The following is an 18,285-nucleotide window of genomic DNA, read 5'->3' on the forward strand; positions in this document are numbered from 1 at the left end:
GGTTGATTGTTTTAAATTATACCAATCCCAAGGCGTCACATAGTGTGGTAAGGAATGAATGGGATCAGGCGGACTTTCGTGTACCTCCATATCTTCAAGTCCAAAGAGGAAATGAAAAGAAGTGCAGGAAATACCACAAGTGTTTGGCCCAACAAAACCGGTCCAAAAAAAAAAAAAAAAAAATGGTAGCCTAGGCCTAAAGTCGGGAAAATGTAATTTATTTTATTGGAAAGAAATTAATGGTATATTTTAACCTGTACTGATAGAAAAGAAGATGCTGATGTTTTTCTCAGCTTCGATTTAAAACGATATAAAAGAAACAAAAGTGTAACCGTTAATTAGCTGTGAAGAAGTTGTCCCTTGTCACATCCTTGTTAAATGAGTTAGTTACCAACAATATAGTAACTAAATATAGTTTAAATGTAAAAACAAATATAATTTGAATAGTTACATTTCCATAAAAATATATTATTGACATATACCCAACTCAGAAGCTAAATATTTAAGAATCCTCAAAAACATCTGGTGCATTTATATGCAATGACTGGAACGGAAAATTTTACATTAAATTTAATCATTTTGCCTGAATCATTAATCTTTATTAGCGATGTTGCTTAACTTTCTGGGCCAGTTTTGAAAGCCCTTGTTTCAAATATTCAAAATAAAATAATACCGCAGGTACGTTTTAGTTATTCATTATACCGTTATGAACTGAAGAAGAAGAAGGTGGGGGGGGAAGCGAAGCCCTGCGCATGCGCCGCCATAGTGTTACGAAGAAGAGAGACTTCAAGTGGCCGCCAGAGGAACGGAGAGAAATGTAGGCAAAAAGAAGTCACCAGTGTTGCTTCCACAATCCCTGGTAAGTCAATTGTAATTACAATTATGTATTAGAAACTATTGTTAGGTTAATAACAACAATTCCTCCTCATAGTATTGATAATCGCCATATTTTCCAGACATGCAATTTAGTTATGGTATGGCTACGTTTATGACAGTGTGTATGGTGTGACTGAATGGTGCATATTCCACTGTAAAAGGCATTGCTTTTAAATCACTGGTAATTTGAATATTAACTTTGGCAACACGAAATTTCGAACGACCAATTTTTTCATAGCCTCAGTTGTAGTTAAGCTTTAATTCCTCCTTAGGGGTTGAGTGCCGTTATTGTACCTCACGTGGTGCACTGTAGGCATTACTAAGGAGTGTTTACAGTGTCCTCTTTGGCCCACTAGTTGCACCCACTTGCTGTTATACACCTCTTTATTTAAATTTGGCCCAGTCAAATTTAAATTAACTGCATGAAAACATTAACAAGGAATTTAGGGATATTATGGATTTTAATATAAATTTGTATCCCGGGCTCTTGTCAAGATAAAATTTAAAAAAAACTCTCCAGTATTTCATTAATTTAAATAATCAGAACTGTTTATTATTCCGGGGCTTGTTAAAGGAAATTGAAAGCCGTGTGTATCGAATAGCAACGATTTTAACTAAAACCATATATATATATTTTGCTTAATAAACAGTAACATAAATCGAGTGCAGACAAAATATGACACTTCACTCGGAACCCTGGTCATTTTCAACCGAAGACTCTCTCCCTTTCGTCACTCTCATCCGGAAACCTCGAGTGACTGGAAGAGGACATTGCAACAAACATACCACCTTGCGGGACACCCAGGGGAATCCCCCCGGGTAGGGAAACGAGGGCAAATGGCGTTGGGCCCAGTGGTATTCTCTGAGGTACGGGTCGTCTCGCTGGGATGTTGTTGTCTGAAATGGGCGTTGCCGTTTGAGGTCTGGGTGGAATAACGCCCCCCGTTCCGAAAATCGAAGCTCCCTGGGCGTTAGACGGAATGACGGGCCTTCCAGGTTGCTGTCTGTCGTTGACAGGCCTAACTGTGACGTTGACAGCTGGAGGCCTGCTCTCTGTCGTGGGTCGAACTGTCGAAGGCGTGACAGGACTGAAGTTGTCGATGAAGACGAATTTGCAGTTGGGTCCCTCGTGCCTAACTTCCGGAAGGCACTTTTGGTGACATTGTTCGAGCGTTCGGTAGCTCCCTATGTCTTCATCGCATCCGCCGAAGAGGTAGCAGTCGCACTGGCTGGTCGTCTTGTTGTAATAATACCTGTGAGAATGTGGAGAAATGCATCTGTTAAAGACTGGTATAAAAAGGTCCCCGTTAATTATTCTATTTGTAGACATGTCGCTTACGCATCACACACACTCTCTCTCTCTCTCTCTCTCTCTCTCTCTCTCTCTCTCTCTCTCTCTCTCTCTCTCTCTCTCTCTATATATATATATATACATGAATTGCTTTCTTAATTATAGCCCATTAAAAAATAAAAACCAGCTAAAGTTTGCAGACCAATGTGTGTGTGCGCATGCATGCATATGTATGCATTATGGTAAAGATTAACTCAGTAGCATAGAAAAATTACTTTCAATTGAGAATTATTTGCCAGATAACAAGTATATGGTTAGCATTGTCCAGTAAACAAAATAATTGTATGGAAAACTGCATTTACTTGGACAGTATAGGCCTACTTAACTCCATGCGCTGTAAAAGGCGTTATGTATGAGAATTAGTACTAACATGTCAAATGAGTATGGTCTTGGTCGTAGCTACAAATTATGTTGACTGATATAAGTAAGATTTGAACGTACAATTGCACTGTCCGTTATGAAACTTGTGATAATTGAGCAGGAGTGATAAATATAGTAAAATGATTGTTGTATAATCATTTAGCGCCATGCAACCGGTGAATACTAAATAGCAGAGTTGTAATCTTATTTTAAAATCCAATTTCATTTAAAGCTTCCAATATCTTGTCATAACCAGTTTTGATGACGTTATCTTGACAGGAGATCCTTTCACTAATTAGGTACATAATTAAGAATTAATTTGCATTCAAAAGTTTTCGCGTAGATAATCTGCAGTCTGTCGTCGGAATAGTTTTAGATTTTCGAGAAAGTGACTATGTGTTGGTCATATTTTCGTTCGCATTTGTTCTTGGAATGCAATTGTCCTTGAAATTTCAGAGGGGAAAACACCTGAAATTTCCCAGGAAACAATTATAGGCGTTTGTTATGCCCTTCTAGATCAAAATGGTTATAACCGAGCCAACCTTGACAGTGGATATGAGTCACAACTCGTTCGTTCGATTCTCTTTGTACCGCTGACTTGCTTAACCGTAAGGTGTATATTAACAAATTTCGTAATTCAGGTGTTCTCCAACGTCATATTTTTTTAATAACCGGAAGCAGATAATTGTTGTTGCCTCTGACAAGGTTTTGAATTTTTTTTTTTATTGAAACCTAAACCAACGAATGGTAAATGCCACACAGACAGTAACGGGTATTTCATCGCCCCAAGGAAGGAAAATGTTTCTTGCAGTGACGTTCTACATTGTGAGGATTCCTGACAGTTTTCTGTCACTTTGTCATCGTCTGAACGTTTGCTGATTCAACAGACGAGTTTAATTATTGTAAATGTCTTGATTTTGATCCAATATTGATAAGAATAACGCGACATTGTGGTAGTTTGTGGCGAAGTGGCTCTACAGTAGATCTTGCGGTCTCAAGAGAGCAGGATTCAGGAGTCTTTGTTGCATATAGTTTTTATCTGTAAAGGCCTTTTGTATATGTATATACGTCAGTAGAGTTCTGGGATCATTGTTATTCTAGTCTTAATTAGCGAAGGCCTTTATATCTAAATTGTCCTAAGAATAGGGGTTTGGTCCTTTATTTTTGTTAGTTTTTATCTACAAAGCCTTTTGCATCCGGGTTCACAGACTTCATTAGTGAAGGCCTTTTAGACATGGTGTTCCCAATAACAGGGTTCCGGAGCCTGATGTAATTATTGTTCATTAGCGAAGGCCATTAATATGCGTTCCAAAGACCATGGTTCTGGGGTCTTTGTTTTTGTTAGTCTTTATAAGTAAAGACCTTTTATTCCCAAGAGTAGATGTTCTGGGGTCTTTGTTGTTCAAAGCCTTTATAATCGAATTCCTTTTCTATCTGTTCCTAAGGGCAGGGTTCCTGGGTCTTCGTTGTTTTTTGTCCTTATGAAAAAAAAAATGTCAGCTCTGAAAATAAAACTTGTAGTCCTTATTTATAGTTCCATCAGTACAAGACAAAGGGGCTACCAGACCTGACAGAGATCTGGAAAGGATCAGTGAATGGTATAGTCAGTGGCGTGTTGACTGAAATCTCGGAAACCGAGTCTTAATTAAGCTAACCTGTAACCATAATCATGTTTCACTAGCCACCATTCCTAGACAGCACAGTTTAATAATGCCTGGACGTTAAAACGATGCCTGGCGCAACCATCGACTCGAAGCTTTTCCTTCCCTGCACTTTTTGCACCCCCCAAAAAAGTTAGGTCAATTTTTTAAGGCTTTTCATTCATACCAGAATGGCGCTATTAATGCCCCATGCTCCGGTCTTTTGATGAAGTAGTGATTTTCATTTTCCCGACAATTCAAATCAGTTGTTTACGTAAGCTTGATTGGTGTAGAGCTTGCGACTCGTTACAGAGTGCAAAGTACCCATTCCACTCCATTTGTTGGGAAGGTATGGACCAGTTTTATTGGAAATAAAACTTTACAAGCTTTTAGAAAAATCTTGTGTCTTATGGTTTCTTCTATAATTGCTTGTCTGCTCTTTTTTTTCCCTCTTTCCATAAATGAACTTCATATCCTCCGGAAAATTGCTTAGCAAGTTAATATGTCTATATTATATAATTATGAATAACAGTGAATGATTACGTAATTACCTACAGTTTAATCCTAGATTTCCCAGGAAATTCCAGTGACGAATCACAGGAGTTTCCAGGGAAAATTTCCAGAGTATTTGAGGGGAGGGAAATGAACGGAATATAATGAAGGACACTGAGAATATTTAACATAGCATTTGGGAATGTACATGCTCACTTCAAGGAAACTCCCCCGTAGGGGGTTAGTGCCGTCAGTGCACCTCATGCGGTGCACTGTAGGCATTACTTAAGGTTCTGTGCAGCGTCCCTTCGGCCCCTAGCTGCAACCCCTTGCGTTCCTTTTACTGTACTCCTTTCATATTCTCTTTCTTCCATATTTCCACCCTCGCCTAACAATTGATTCATGGTGCAACTGCTTTGAGGTTTTCCCCCCTGTTACACCTTTCAAACCTTTTGCTGTCAAATTCCTCGAAGAATTTATTAGACTAACGCAACAAAGAAAGTCAGAGTACGTACCTTGGGAAAGCAGCTTGGCATTCTCCGGGGCTAGGGAACACACCACAACTGCTCTCTCTTTGGAGTGGGCGTGAGTCATGCCCTAAATCTAATGGCGGCCTTTCAGTCTCGGGGAAGTGCGCAGACCCCGGATTTCGAGTGAAATTGCCAGTGGGCGGGAACGTCGAGGGGAGAAAATCACTACCCACTGGGGAAGGCCTCTGAGACGAGGTTGGGAATCCATCGACCTCCTGGGGCCTTAGGCCACCCTGGGGACGGCGTTGGTTTGATAAACCAGGGCGTGATTCCTCTCGGATGAGGATGCCGATGTTTGCTGCCGATGGTGGGCGTGGGGGCGTGTTGACGATTCTGACGTCGGATTGCGCTGACGAAGGGAAATTTGTCTGCGGTAAGGCGGCGGCGATCACTGAACAGGTTGTCAGTGTGATGATGAAATACATCTTCTTCATTATCATACCTGTTGAGAGAAAGGACACACGTTCACAATTTCATGAGGAACTTATTTATTCATGCGATCAGATACCTATTAAAGAATAGTTGGATCTTTCCTAGATAATGACCCCCGTGTTGGGGGTCACTGTCTAGGAATGATCCGTGGGGAACTTTCCTAGATAGCGACCCCTAAGTAGTCCAGTCTTAGATAATGACACCCAAGAAAGTATCAGTCCTAGACAAAGACCCCCAAGTATGGGGGTCACTATCTAGGAAAGATCCGTGGGGAACTTTGCCTAGGTAGTGACTCCCAAGTAGTCCAATCTTAGATAATGACCCCAAAGAAGCACCATTCCTAGATAATGACCCCCGAGCCTTGTTGTCACTATCTAGGAAAGATCCGTTGGGAACTTTCCTAGATAGTGACCCCAAGTAGTCCAATCTTAGATAATGACCACCAAGAAAGTATCAGTCATAGATAAAGACCCCCGATCCTTGTTAGGGGTCACTATCTAGGAAAGATCCGATTTTTTTTCTTAATTTATTTACACCGCTGAATGAGCTTAAACTATAAATTGTTCATTCGAGAAGCATTATTACATTATAAAATTCTGCCGTATCTGACGTTAACAGTATCCGGTCAGCCATATCTTCAACCCAGTCGATGACCTGTGGATGAATTTTTGTGTATCGTGTGTTGAAAAATACATGTCCATGCATATTAATGCACATAAATACATGGTATATTTACACACAGTATCATTGCGTGTGGCGAGAGAGAGAGAGAGAGAGAGAGAGAATGCTTTGCACCTACAAATACACGCATTTGACTCGCATACTAGGCGCATTACGTCTCTCAAACGTATAGACTAAAGAATCATGGCTGACTCCTACAAAAAACTACAGAAAATCTCAATCCCGTAGGGAGCACTGAACAAGTATAATACGACGAGAAATCTAAAGACGTGCCTTGGGTCATGACATGGCTGAAAATGATTGAAAAACACCCAAATACCACCGAAAAAAAATAAATACCAGCGGTGTTTGAAGCTATACCGGTGTGTTTTCTCCGACGTCCCACGCACACGCACAGCCGGGCGAGGGAGAGTGAGAAGTAGCGGGAAAAACCCGGGATTCTCCCTCTCTACCTGAGGAGGCATTTTCCTCAGCTCGCCTTGTGACGATGAATGGACCGGTTTATTCTGGCTGATGCTTCGTGACTTCAGAAAAGGAGATTTTCGTTCGTCTACAGGACGTTTTTTTTTAGCGTGTTCGTAAATCGCAAATTCTCATTTCGGTCCAGTTTTACGAGCAAGCAAAGATCATCAACCCAATTAGACCCAGCATTCTTTTTTTTTTTTTTTACTTGAGGGTGAATCATGCAGTATGACCGGAAAGCTTAAGCTAACATACTGGTTCAGCGTATATCTGGTAATTTTACAGTTGTTATTAGTAAAATTCAAGTTTATTTGAGAATACGGGTATATATCAGTAGTGTACAGTTAGGCAGGCAGTTTTTCCCCTGACTAATCTGTTCGTCCATTGCTGGTGAATGCATTGTACCTAGACCTACTTGCCTAGCAAATCAATATGGGATAGCCTATAATGTACCGAGAGAGAGAGAGAGAGAGAGAGAGAGAGAGAGAGAGAGAGAGAGAGAGAGAGAGAGAGAGAGAGAGAGAGAGAGAGCCTTCTTGGGTCACATGTCAGTGAAACTTCATGAAATTCATGTTAATTTTAACAGGTTAATTTTGATCCTAATATAAATGCATGGGTAATAATTCAATGTATTCTTTTGTAGTAATAAATGATGTAGGTATAAGGGTCATGTTTAATTACCTACACTCTTGAATGTATTTTCACCTCTCTCTCTCTCTCTCTCTCTCTCTCTCTCTCTCTCTCTCTCTCTCTCTCTCTCTCTCTCTCTCTCTCAGTGTAATTAGGCTTACTGAGTCATTTTCAGGTCTGCTCCGCTCAATAAATGCACGACCTTATTAGCTTACGTATATGATAAATTTAATTTAAGTTTCTGTTAGTTACGTTGATGCTTATTTTTCTTTTGTTTGTCCATTAACTTGAGTCATTTCTCCTTCGTTTTCGTGTACCCTGAACGTCAACAATTCGTCAGAAAATATTACAGTATATGAATTATTCCTTCGTCGATGATCAAAGGTATGCGGCTACTTCTTCCTACTACTTTGTTGGAAATGGTACTCTCCGTCCCTTCTCGAGATTATAGGATGTAGAGAATGACGCGATAGGCATGACATGAGAGAGAGAGAGAGAGAGAGAGAGAGAGAGAGAGAGAGAGAGAGAGAGAGAGAGAGAGAGAGAAACGCGTAGCTGTTCCATGCCTGAAGATTCAAGGGACGTTGTAAAGATCCACAACCCCAGAGTACCCATGTAAAGATTGGCTATCCTCAGAATGAACTTGTTAACATCAGCCACCCCCCAGTACTGAACACGGCGAAGGGACATTCCATGTGGCCGACAACAAACAGATGCACCGCCAGTATCAGAATGAGCTTGTTAACATCAGCCGCCCGAAATATTAGCTTGTTAAGATAAACAACCCTCAGGTAATCTGGGGTTGCTGTTCTTTACAACGTCCGATTCAAGGAAACGATTGGTATGGTGACGTTCATGGTGCATGAAGCAAATGAGGACCAGTGATGTGTATGTGTGTGTGAGAGAGAGAGAGAGAGAGAGAGAGAGAGAGAGAGAGAGAGAGAGAGACAGAGACAGAGAGAATACTACCTTCGATCATATACCTGAAAGATTGCTTCTCGTCACCTTGCTCTCTTGGCCGATTCAAAACAAACATTTGTCAGAACTCTCTCTCTCTCTCTCTCTCTCTCTCTCTCTCTCTCTCTCTCTCTCTCTCTCTCTCTCTCTCTCTCTCTCATGTAGTACGTGAGATTTGTCCTCCTAGCTGTCCAAGAGACACGATTTGAGTCTCGCTCTGTCAATCACTGAACTAAAATCATGAACGTGATATCTCACTCCTTCCGTTTTCCCGCTTGGCTTGGGCCATTTCAACCGTTCCTTGTGCTCCCGGACTCCCGCGATCTTCCTCTGTATGCGAAACTCGTTTGCGGTGACTTAGAAAGGAGATAGACTAAGTAGGGAGGGCTGGGTTTGATCTCGAAACCAGGGAAAACAGAAGCTGTAAGGGAATTCTAGAGAAAATGGGGAAGAGGTTGCCTGTTGGGTGTTTACTTCGATGTCTTGGAAGAGGAGGAGGAAGAATTCTCCTAACTGGTACCACCGTATTATTGTATTCGTACTTTTATGTGACCTTACAATATACAAAACATGCGGTTAGGCCCATGTATATGAAATGTGATCACGATTCGCTGTAATAGTTATTTGGGTATTTAATTAAATTCATTGCTCTATATACACTAATACAGTACTACTACTGTCATTCTTAATCTTCAGTCCAACAGTATTATCCAAATTTAAATTGTTTTTCGTTCCACTAATTTATCGAAATTCTGAATGCCCAAGATCCATAAATAATGAAGTCAGTGTTAATGTAGAGATTGTCATAATCATTCCTTCATTTTTATTGTCATTATTATGAATGAGACATGTGTTACGATATTCCACTGCAGTGAACGTTATCCACACAAAATGAAATATATATGACATCGGCGCTTGAGACCCAAACTAGCTCAGCCTAAAGTGAACAGCAGAAGAATTTTGGACGTTCGAAGAAAGAAGACCCTCGGTCTAAAACCGAGCGAACAAGGAGGGTAGAGAATCCTTCACTGGAACCGGTCGGACAGGAGGAAGAAAATTGTCTCTTGAGGTAGGCTGCGAGGAATCTCTTAAGAACCTGAAAGCAAGAGAGAATCGGGAAGCGGCGACGACGCAGATCAAACAAATCTTCAGTCAAGTGGTATTGCTACACCCATCTTCTGGGCCCGAAATTGTAAAAAAAAAAAAAAAAAACTAAACGCCGGAAAGACCAGGGCAACTAATTAGTGAAGAAATATTCCCACCTGTGCGCAGCCTTTAGGCTGTTACGAAATATCTGAAATTTGATGTCGCTTTCCCGCCTGGAAGTGATATTTAATTCAGTGGATACGTTTTGAAGCATTGACGTAAAGTACCGGTAATTACAAAATAGACTACAAAAAAAAGTATGCTTTCGTAAGATGAGGAATGTAGTCGTAGTAGAACGTCACAACGAAATATAAGAATTAAGGTAAGATACATTAAATAAAGGACTACAATGTTAAAGATTTTTTTGTTTTTTGGGGCGGGACTCTGTACAAGCAAGGTCCTTGGACACAAGTACACAGAAACCTTCCACGGAGCCGGTTCACCAGTCGTCTTAGTAAAAGCCTAATAGACTGCAGCGAAAGAAAGAATGCTATTAAACCTAAAACTATTATTCGTTAAATTCACACTTGAAGTATACAGCTCTCAAAATGAAGGAGCTGCGGCTGAGTGTGAATGGAAAAACTCTCAAGATCTAAAGAATGATGTTTACGTCTCGGGACCAAACCGCGGGTGTTTTCAGATACAGATTATGTCACTGTATGACGCTATCGCTAAGTTGATTGATTTATGACAACTAAAAGTGGCGTCACAATACCTATCGCTAAGTAACTTTAACATAAACGCCCTACTGATGCAGAGAATCTTGGCAGAAGTATGGCAGACGTACGCGAGCAAAAGGACAAAGGTTAGAACACCAAAACCGCAAACGATAGATCCACATCTTATGAGAAAGCACAAGTGGTATCTGGGAGAGGCAATGTGTAATTCTGGGTAAGTTTGACGCTGCAGGGGAAACAAATTGACCGAACCGAGCTCCTCCGTGTATGTGTGTGTGTGTGTGTGTGTGTATGCTAAAATTAAAAGCAGTACATTGTTTTGTGACCAATATCTTTGATTCCAGGCACCGTGTATTTAAGTTACCAATGAGAATAGGGGATACTTGAAGAGTCATGATTGACAGAGTGGTCAGGTCAGGGATTTGCGTTGTTTGCTATGTTCTTGCTGACCCTTATAAAGTCGAGAAGTTTCTTTATTATTATTATTATTATTATTATTATTATTATTATTATTATTAGTAGTAGTAGTAGTAGTAGTAGTAGTATTAGTAGTAGTAAGTCCTGTATTGTTAACATTTTCTCTCAGCACTTGTTAAAATTGCTGATTAATTTGTATCATTTGCCAGTTTATATTTATGTTCAAAGAGCAACATATACCTGGAGGATGTCCCTGATTAGAAATTATTTAAAATTCTCCAATTGTGTATCCCTGTACAATGACAGTATATCGTCGTAACTTCAATAATCTCCTCATTGTCACCAACGTACCAACGTTTGCAAGGACAAAATCAGAGAGAGACTTTTGTAGGGGGTTTCTCTAGACTAATCGCTCTGGACACTGTTCTCTTTGACCCCTCAGCCCTGCTTTGAATGCCATGACCTTGTATTGTAGTACCACGGGGTGTCCAGATGGCGTGGGCACTTGAGGAAAATAACTGCGAGAGGAGTTTGTTCTTGTAACTCCTTAACCTGGTCTTAAGTCTGGTAATGACGGATTGCACAGGCTCCTGAAAAGTGAAGACGACGACGACGACCCACGTCAGTTAAGACACTGACAGGCCACGGTTACACAACAGCTCCTCAGAGGTGTTACAACGCCACAAAAACCCAGGTGCCTTCTGCCAGCACTTGACAGTCATAAATAACTGAGAACCGGAAGCAGAATAGAAACAAAGGTACCAATATCCTTCACTCTGATCCAGACTTTTGGACTCTGTTTTGACAGCGAAGGCTGTTTTCTCGTAAGTCTACATAAGTCGTAGGTTAATGGACAAACATCCTGCGATTGCATCACGTTTCCTGTGTAGGTGAAAACTGTATGTCAGTGTACCAACCAAGTAACTGGAGACATGCAAGTAACGTGAGCAGGGAGGATATTACACACACACACATACACACAGAGAGAGAGAGAGAGAGAGAGAGAGAGAGAGAGAGAGAGAGATTAAAACGTACACCTTTACATAGGTTCTTAGAGTTGGCCTACAAGTCATTCCATTGAGAAATTGTGCCGTCTACTTTAAGATCTACAGCGGGACACGAGAGCAACAAGAACAGGTGGAAAATATTATCAGCAAAGAGGAACAGTTGAATATTAATACCGAGTGAATTCCAGAATGCATCCTCTCTGTCAGAGAGAGAGAGAGAGAGAGAGAGAGAGAGAGAGAGAGAGAGAGAGCGCAAGCGTCCAGTCATGAGACTAGCCCACCAGGCCTATCCATCACTCAGAAATTGCTTTAGATTACAACTCTGCTTCTCGTCCACACTGTAATTTATAATAAAAAATAAAATGACTGATAAAAAATGCAGCTGGCAAACCGGCTGTCATTTGCCCCTCGGAGTTTCAAACATTCTTGTGTCATAGACAATCGAAGGAAGAAGAAGGTTAAGAAAATGAGAGACGTCGCCCACAAAGTAATGAGGAAAATAATGTTTTCTAAGTATGTATGTATGGTGTGAGTATAATATATATATATATATATATATATATATATATATATATATATATATATATATATATATATATATATATATATATATATATATATATATATATATATAAAACGCATGCACTACTCACGCAAGGGAATATGAATGCTTGCTTGCATGTAGGATGATACACAGTCTGAAAGACAATATGACTTATTACGAGTATTATCGAATAACGTGAGGTTTGATTTATGTTTTACGTTAAAACCTTGTGGGCAACTTGATTTCCTTCTTTCAAAAGAGGGAAAAAAAAGCACGCACCCCCACGCACTCACAAAAGAAGTAGGAAATATCGAACGTAAGTGTACTATTACCAAATCGCAGCGCTGACTCGTCTCGGAGAAATTACGGTCTTCGGTAATAGGTTTTCCCTTGGTGAGTCTAAATGCTCGTATCCTTAAGCAAACCGCGTTTCCCCCCGAACAAACGGAGGATTCCGCATCTGAATATAACTGGAGATTTTCCCGAATAAAAACAGAAGTCGAGTTACTAAATTAGGTAACGTTTGCGGATAGCATCTAATGTTTAACTCATTTAAATAAGCCCAGACACACACTTTCGTTACTTCAACACGAGCCAAATGTTCACTCGCAGATTCTTCGTCTCCATAACCTGACAAAGAGAAATGTTAACCAGTCGAAGCAGAACGCAGTAGTAATCCAACTCACTTTTGAACACAATAGCAGACGCCCGTCCCAGCAAACACCGACAGGTGGTTAACCAAGACTGAGATATTTGGTCTCACCGTCTCAGGTGGGCTAGCAGAGGAGTCCTTGCATTAGACTTGGACGCAGAGGCCCCTGTTATAGTCCGGAGGGGCTGCGCGGTTGACAGTTACCCTTTTCTTTTGAACAAAAATTGACGTTTTCGAAGCGATTATCTGATACTCGGATCAGTATGTATGCGACTATAACTATATTTCACGATGCGCTGATAGATTATGACACAATAAGACTTGATACGCAAAAGATAACTTAATTCTAACTAGGCACTTGGTTGTGGCTGTTACCAAGTATTATATTTACTGGAATTATCCCCGGGAAATTGGTCTAACAGGACCTCGGAGTGAGGGAGCACGTATAATAATAGTGAATAAAATGCATACGTATGAACGCACTTCAGAGAGAGAGGGGCGGTTGGGGGGGCGGGGGAGAAATATACAATAAATAATACTTGTAGCTAGGGAATGGTACGCTATTCATCCTTTAAAACAATTGGAGGAGAGGATTTGAGTAACTTCCCCGAGACGATGTGTCAACATTGAACACATTAGGAAGTGGGAAGTAATTGCTAGACACACACACACACACACACAGGTTAGCAGGTATATGATTTGGAAAATGAAGACAGGTGTACATGGAATGCTGACCCTGTAAGAAAATGCGTCATGCAGCCAACCAAAGGTTAATGTTTATAGAAATAACTGAATAGCAGAAGAATAACATTGAGGTTAGCCACATTAAAGTTAGAAAATGTAGATAATAACGGAGCATCAACGTCAGAAAAAAAAAAACACATTCTACAACACTTAAGAAATACCAACAAAAAACGTTCAGAAAAATAATCTTAATTACAGAATGATGAGAGAAAACGTTGCACCAAATTCATGCGATTTAAGAGAGAGAAAAGCCGTGCGTAGACATAGAAATGTAAGGTAAACACCAAGAAAAAACGTAATATCACAAAGATGAAGTTATGAAGTGTCGAATACAATAAAGGAAAGCATTAAGTAGAACTTTATCCACCTCACTGAAAGCTGAAGGAAGGCATCGAGCAAAGCAAGAAGAGAAATATAGTTTAAGCAAGTTAGACCTATACAAAAAGTTAAGGAAAAACAAGGGTCGAAGAAATAGTGGAAAAATGCTGAAGAAGAGAGACGGATGAGTTTCCAGAAGGCAATGTAAACACCATGATTATGAGGTCGAAGAAAGTTGTAAGAAATAAGACGAAGTTAAGAGATTAAACAGTTACTTGACCAGAAGAAGACGAAGGTACAAAAATATCTAGGAAAACTTTGCTTGGCGGACTGTGAGATAAAGGGCTGTTGTTGCAAACCACACTAACTCACTAGCTATTTGGTAACGTCATGCACAAGGAATTGATTATTTAGATGTGGCACCCAGAGGCGAGAATAATGCTACAGTTAGTTACTTACTGAGACTGTTTACGCAAAAGAGACTCTAGAAGGAACTCAACTGTGACAGAAAGAACGAAGGGACAAGAAGTACATGAGAGGAAGAATAAAGGAATTGAAATCAGTGTGTTAATAAAAGAGGAGATTGTTTGGCGTGAGTTATTGCACTGAATGACGGGTTATGAAGAAGTTATAAGAGGATCAATAAGGAAATCGGTTAAATCGTGTGAATAAAAAGCAAGACCTAATGCATGTACAGAGCAAGTCTGATGAATGATTTGATCATCTGTAAATAATGCAAATAGATTGATGCTGCCTGGAGACAGTGTAGAGGATAGGAGTGGGGCAAATTTGAATAAAGGAGGAGTACAAGATGGAATCACTAAGATGCTCCTGTTTGACAACGACAGCGTGAATGAGTGGCTTACTAAAGTGAGTAAGGTATCTCTGGATGAGGAAAAAGTTCCTTAGTGTGGTGTGAGATGAATACTGTATTTGAACTTTTTCCTCATTGGATTTTCATGAGTTACACGTTGTGTATTTTTCATGAATACGCAGGCCAAGACAGTTACAAAGCTAAAAGAGTACACATGACAAGATTTGATTGAAGAGATGTTAATACATCCCAAGTTTCTATCGAGTTTTTCAAACTATAAGCCGCACATCAGATAGGCCCCGTTTTTCATGTTTTTTTTTTTTTAGCAACTTTACATCCGTGTAAGCAGTATTATGACCATATACTATAAGTTAATTATCTGTCTGTCAATCACTATCTATGGGCTATGATGTATCCTGGCCTCATCACAGAAAAGCTTAGTAGACACTTCTCGCGATATTTCTGTAGAATTCAAGACTAATAATTACAACTGCACTTCAAATCTTCGGCTGTATCTTAAGAATACCGAACTGGAGATAATTTGTTTGCTCCCCAAGATATAGAGTATTCTTTCCCAAGATGAATAAAGTTTTCTTAACCAAGATACAGCGTAGCTCCCCCAGAGGTAATACCAAGTTATAACCGAAAGTAAGACCTAAAGTTACTGTCAGCTTGCGATGCTAGATGAAATTTCCGTAGTATCTTCGACCACTCTCTCTCTCTCTCTCTCTCTCTCTCTCTCTCTCTCTCTCTCTCTCTCTCTCTCTCTCTCTCTCTCTCTCTCTCTCTCTCTCCGAAGTTATCTCCTTGAAAAGTATCCTCATTCAAGCAAAACTCGCGCAGTCACTTGGCGTTGAGATGGGAGATGTGGACAGCGCACACATACCTGTCCTTGATCAAGAACCATGTACTTATTCTCAAGTCCCTCATCTGCAAAGTGCAATGATTCCCAAATGGTGTCTTCCTGCCAGTACGCTGTGCGGTGTTCGGTTCTTGACCGTACGCGAATTTACGCGTATGTCTTTCGCGATATACGCATTTGTAAAACGCTTATAATTGTTTAGATTAAGATGACACCATTTGCTCTGGTTTTGCGAGCTTATTTTCTGGTGACAGAATATTCACGCAAAATGGAGTAACTGTGTAATGTATCTATAAAAAAATAATTATATACAAAGGGATATTAATAGCATTTATCACCAGGTTACATAAACACTTCTTTGTTTACACAAGTTCTGATAATCGTATCGTGACAGGATGCATTCCATCGTTCCAGCCATTACCAAAGCATTCACCATTACGCCACTCTGTAGAGCCAGGGTCCGTGTGATTATTTCGCCCTCAATGCTACATCTGATCCGGACGGGTATAAGTAAGCAAAATCAGAAATGAACTGGTTCCGTTTTAGAATAGATCCTCGTGCGTGTGGAACGGAGGAGACCAGGCATTTATTTTTACGTATGATATTATCTTTAGGAACATTACTTGGTTTTCAGAACGGAGAATGTATGCAGAAAGTTGGGTGAAGCGGCAATTTAAAATGTCTTTTTAACGTATAATATATATATATATATATATATATATATATATATATATATTATATATATATATATATATATATATATTATATATTATATATATATATATATATATTATATATATATATTATATATATATATATATATATTATATATATATATATATATATATATATTATATATATATATATATATATATATATATATATATATATATATATATATATATATATGTATATATGTATGTGTGTGTGTGTGTGTATGGTGGCAGCAGTCGGGATTTGGACGAGGGTGGGTAAACACACTAGAACGTTAGGATAAAGGATTTAATATAAAAATTAACATCACATGCTCTTGCTCATTTGATTAGTCCATAAAATATTGTATGGATACCTTAAAACACCCCTTCAAGAAAAAAAATTAACGAAGCGTATCGAGAAAAAAAGCCAGATAAAGTTTTCCAAAAAAAAGATGCTTCAAGTCTTACAAAGGTTTCTTGCGAGTACTAACGCCATCATTTATAGAAGGGTCAGTGCAGAGAAGTATGACTTTGCAAAATCTCTCTCTCTCTCTCTCTCTCTCTCTCTCTCTCTCTCTCTCTCTCTCTCTCTGTGCTTATATTAAGAGAAGAAAGCAAGAATTAAAACTTTCACCTCGAAAATTTAAAAAAACATATCGTCCGGTTTAATAATGTTGCATTATTTTTAGCGTCATGTTTTAGTATTTCTTCGTCTTAAAGCTGCCTTATTATTCCACCCAGCCAACTATGTCCCATAAAGAATGCAATCAGAGTAAGTTTCAAGGGCAAACAAAAGAGTAACTCTAAAGAATGATTTTTTTATTTTTTGATTAAAAACACGGGTGTTTTGTGGTTAAGTTATAGCCTCCAAAACAATGGTGTCCCCACAAAAGCCACTGTTTCCACTGGACAATGGAATTATCCAAAGTTATATTCGCCTCCAAAATGCAATTCATTTATTGCCTCCCCACAAAAGCCACTGTATCCTCAACGCTTGTTTATTTAATGGGACATTTTTTCACAAAGTTCATCCTGCCTGGATGTGACACACACAAACACACACACACACACTGATTGTGTTTGCATAAACACTATAGGCCTACATAGGCTATGTATGACTATTCTAAAGCGAAAAGTCGTAAATCCGCCAGATGTTTCGGGACGGTTGTTAGTTTAATGCCATAGTTTTGATACAGAAATCGAAAAATATCTTTGCTTATGATATAGTCTTGCGGAGGCACCTCACTTTTGAAAGGATAAGCCTACGTTTTAGACCAAATTAGAATAATTAAGGCCTAGAGAGTTTATAATTATTTACCGGTTTTCTTAAGAGTGAAAAACAAGGAATACAGTTTTTCTTCATGTGATACAGTTTTACTTTATATACAACAGTGAACACACAATTTCCAAAACAGGGAACATAAAGTCAAAGAATTTCACGAACCAAAAAATTATAAAAAAACAATTGAAAATTAAATAGAATGCATACTAATACGATAACTTCATATCAAAACATTGAAAATAATTGAAGCTCTATATCAAAACCTTAAAAATAAATGATACACAGGCGCAAATTGTGAAATCATCGAGAAACCTAGGAATAAAAATTGAAAACCTACATGCATATAGAATGATTAAATGTGCTCCTTATTATTATTGTAATAAAAATATATAACTTACGAACATGCACAAATGATGGAACAGGATGCAGTAAAGAAACTAGGAAAAGAATGTGTAAATTCCCAGCATCCAGGATGCCCTACTTACCTCTGCAAAAAGCAAGTTGTGTCGTGGTAGAAAATTTGAGAAAACCCTGAACTTTAGATGACACGGTAATAATTTCTTACGATAAAAGACCTGTTTTTTGGTGGTCGGCTGTACTAAATAGTTTAAGTATTTTGTATAGATAATGGCTTGCCAACTATGATGATTCTCTTGGTCTTGATGCAAATTATCATCGGCAAATGAGTTGCCAAATGAATTTTAGGCTCAAAATGT

General features: G+C 39.2%; 1 protein-coding gene across 4 annotated transcripts; it reads right to left on the minus strand.

Moving 5' to 3' along the window:
• Positions 1 to 1,468: 1,468 nt before the first annotated feature.
• Positions 1,469 to 18,171, minus strand: LOC136831180 (uncharacterized). Of its 4 annotated transcripts, none has more exons than XM_067091158.1 (3): positions 18,055 to 18,171; positions 5,235 to 5,691; positions 1,469 to 2,129 (listed from the first exon to the last, which is right to left on the minus strand). In XM_067091158.1, the coding sequence occupies exons 2-3, from the start codon at positions 5,687 to 5,689 to the stop codon at positions 1,583 to 1,585; spliced, it is 1,002 nt and encodes a 333-aa protein (XP_066947259.1). In that variant the 5' UTR covers positions 5,690 to 5,691; positions 18,055 to 18,171; the 3' UTR covers positions 1,469 to 1,582. The 4 variants fall into 4 exon arrangements, with proteins under 4 accessions (XP_066947259.1, XP_066947258.1, XP_066947260.1 ...); XM_067091157.1 differs by lacking the exon at positions 18,055 to 18,171 and adding an exon at positions 12,889 to 13,025; XM_067091159.1 differs by lacking the exon at positions 18,055 to 18,171 and adding an exon at positions 12,535 to 12,652.
• Positions 18,172 to 18,285: the final 114 nt, after the last annotated feature.

This window comes from Macrobrachium rosenbergii, chromosome 48 (assembly GCF_040412425.1).
Source record: "Macrobrachium rosenbergii isolate ZJJX-2024 chromosome 48, ASM4041242v1, whole genome shotgun sequence".
Taxonomy (NCBI): Eukaryota; Metazoa; Arthropoda; class Malacostraca; order Decapoda; family Palaemonidae; genus Macrobrachium; species Macrobrachium rosenbergii.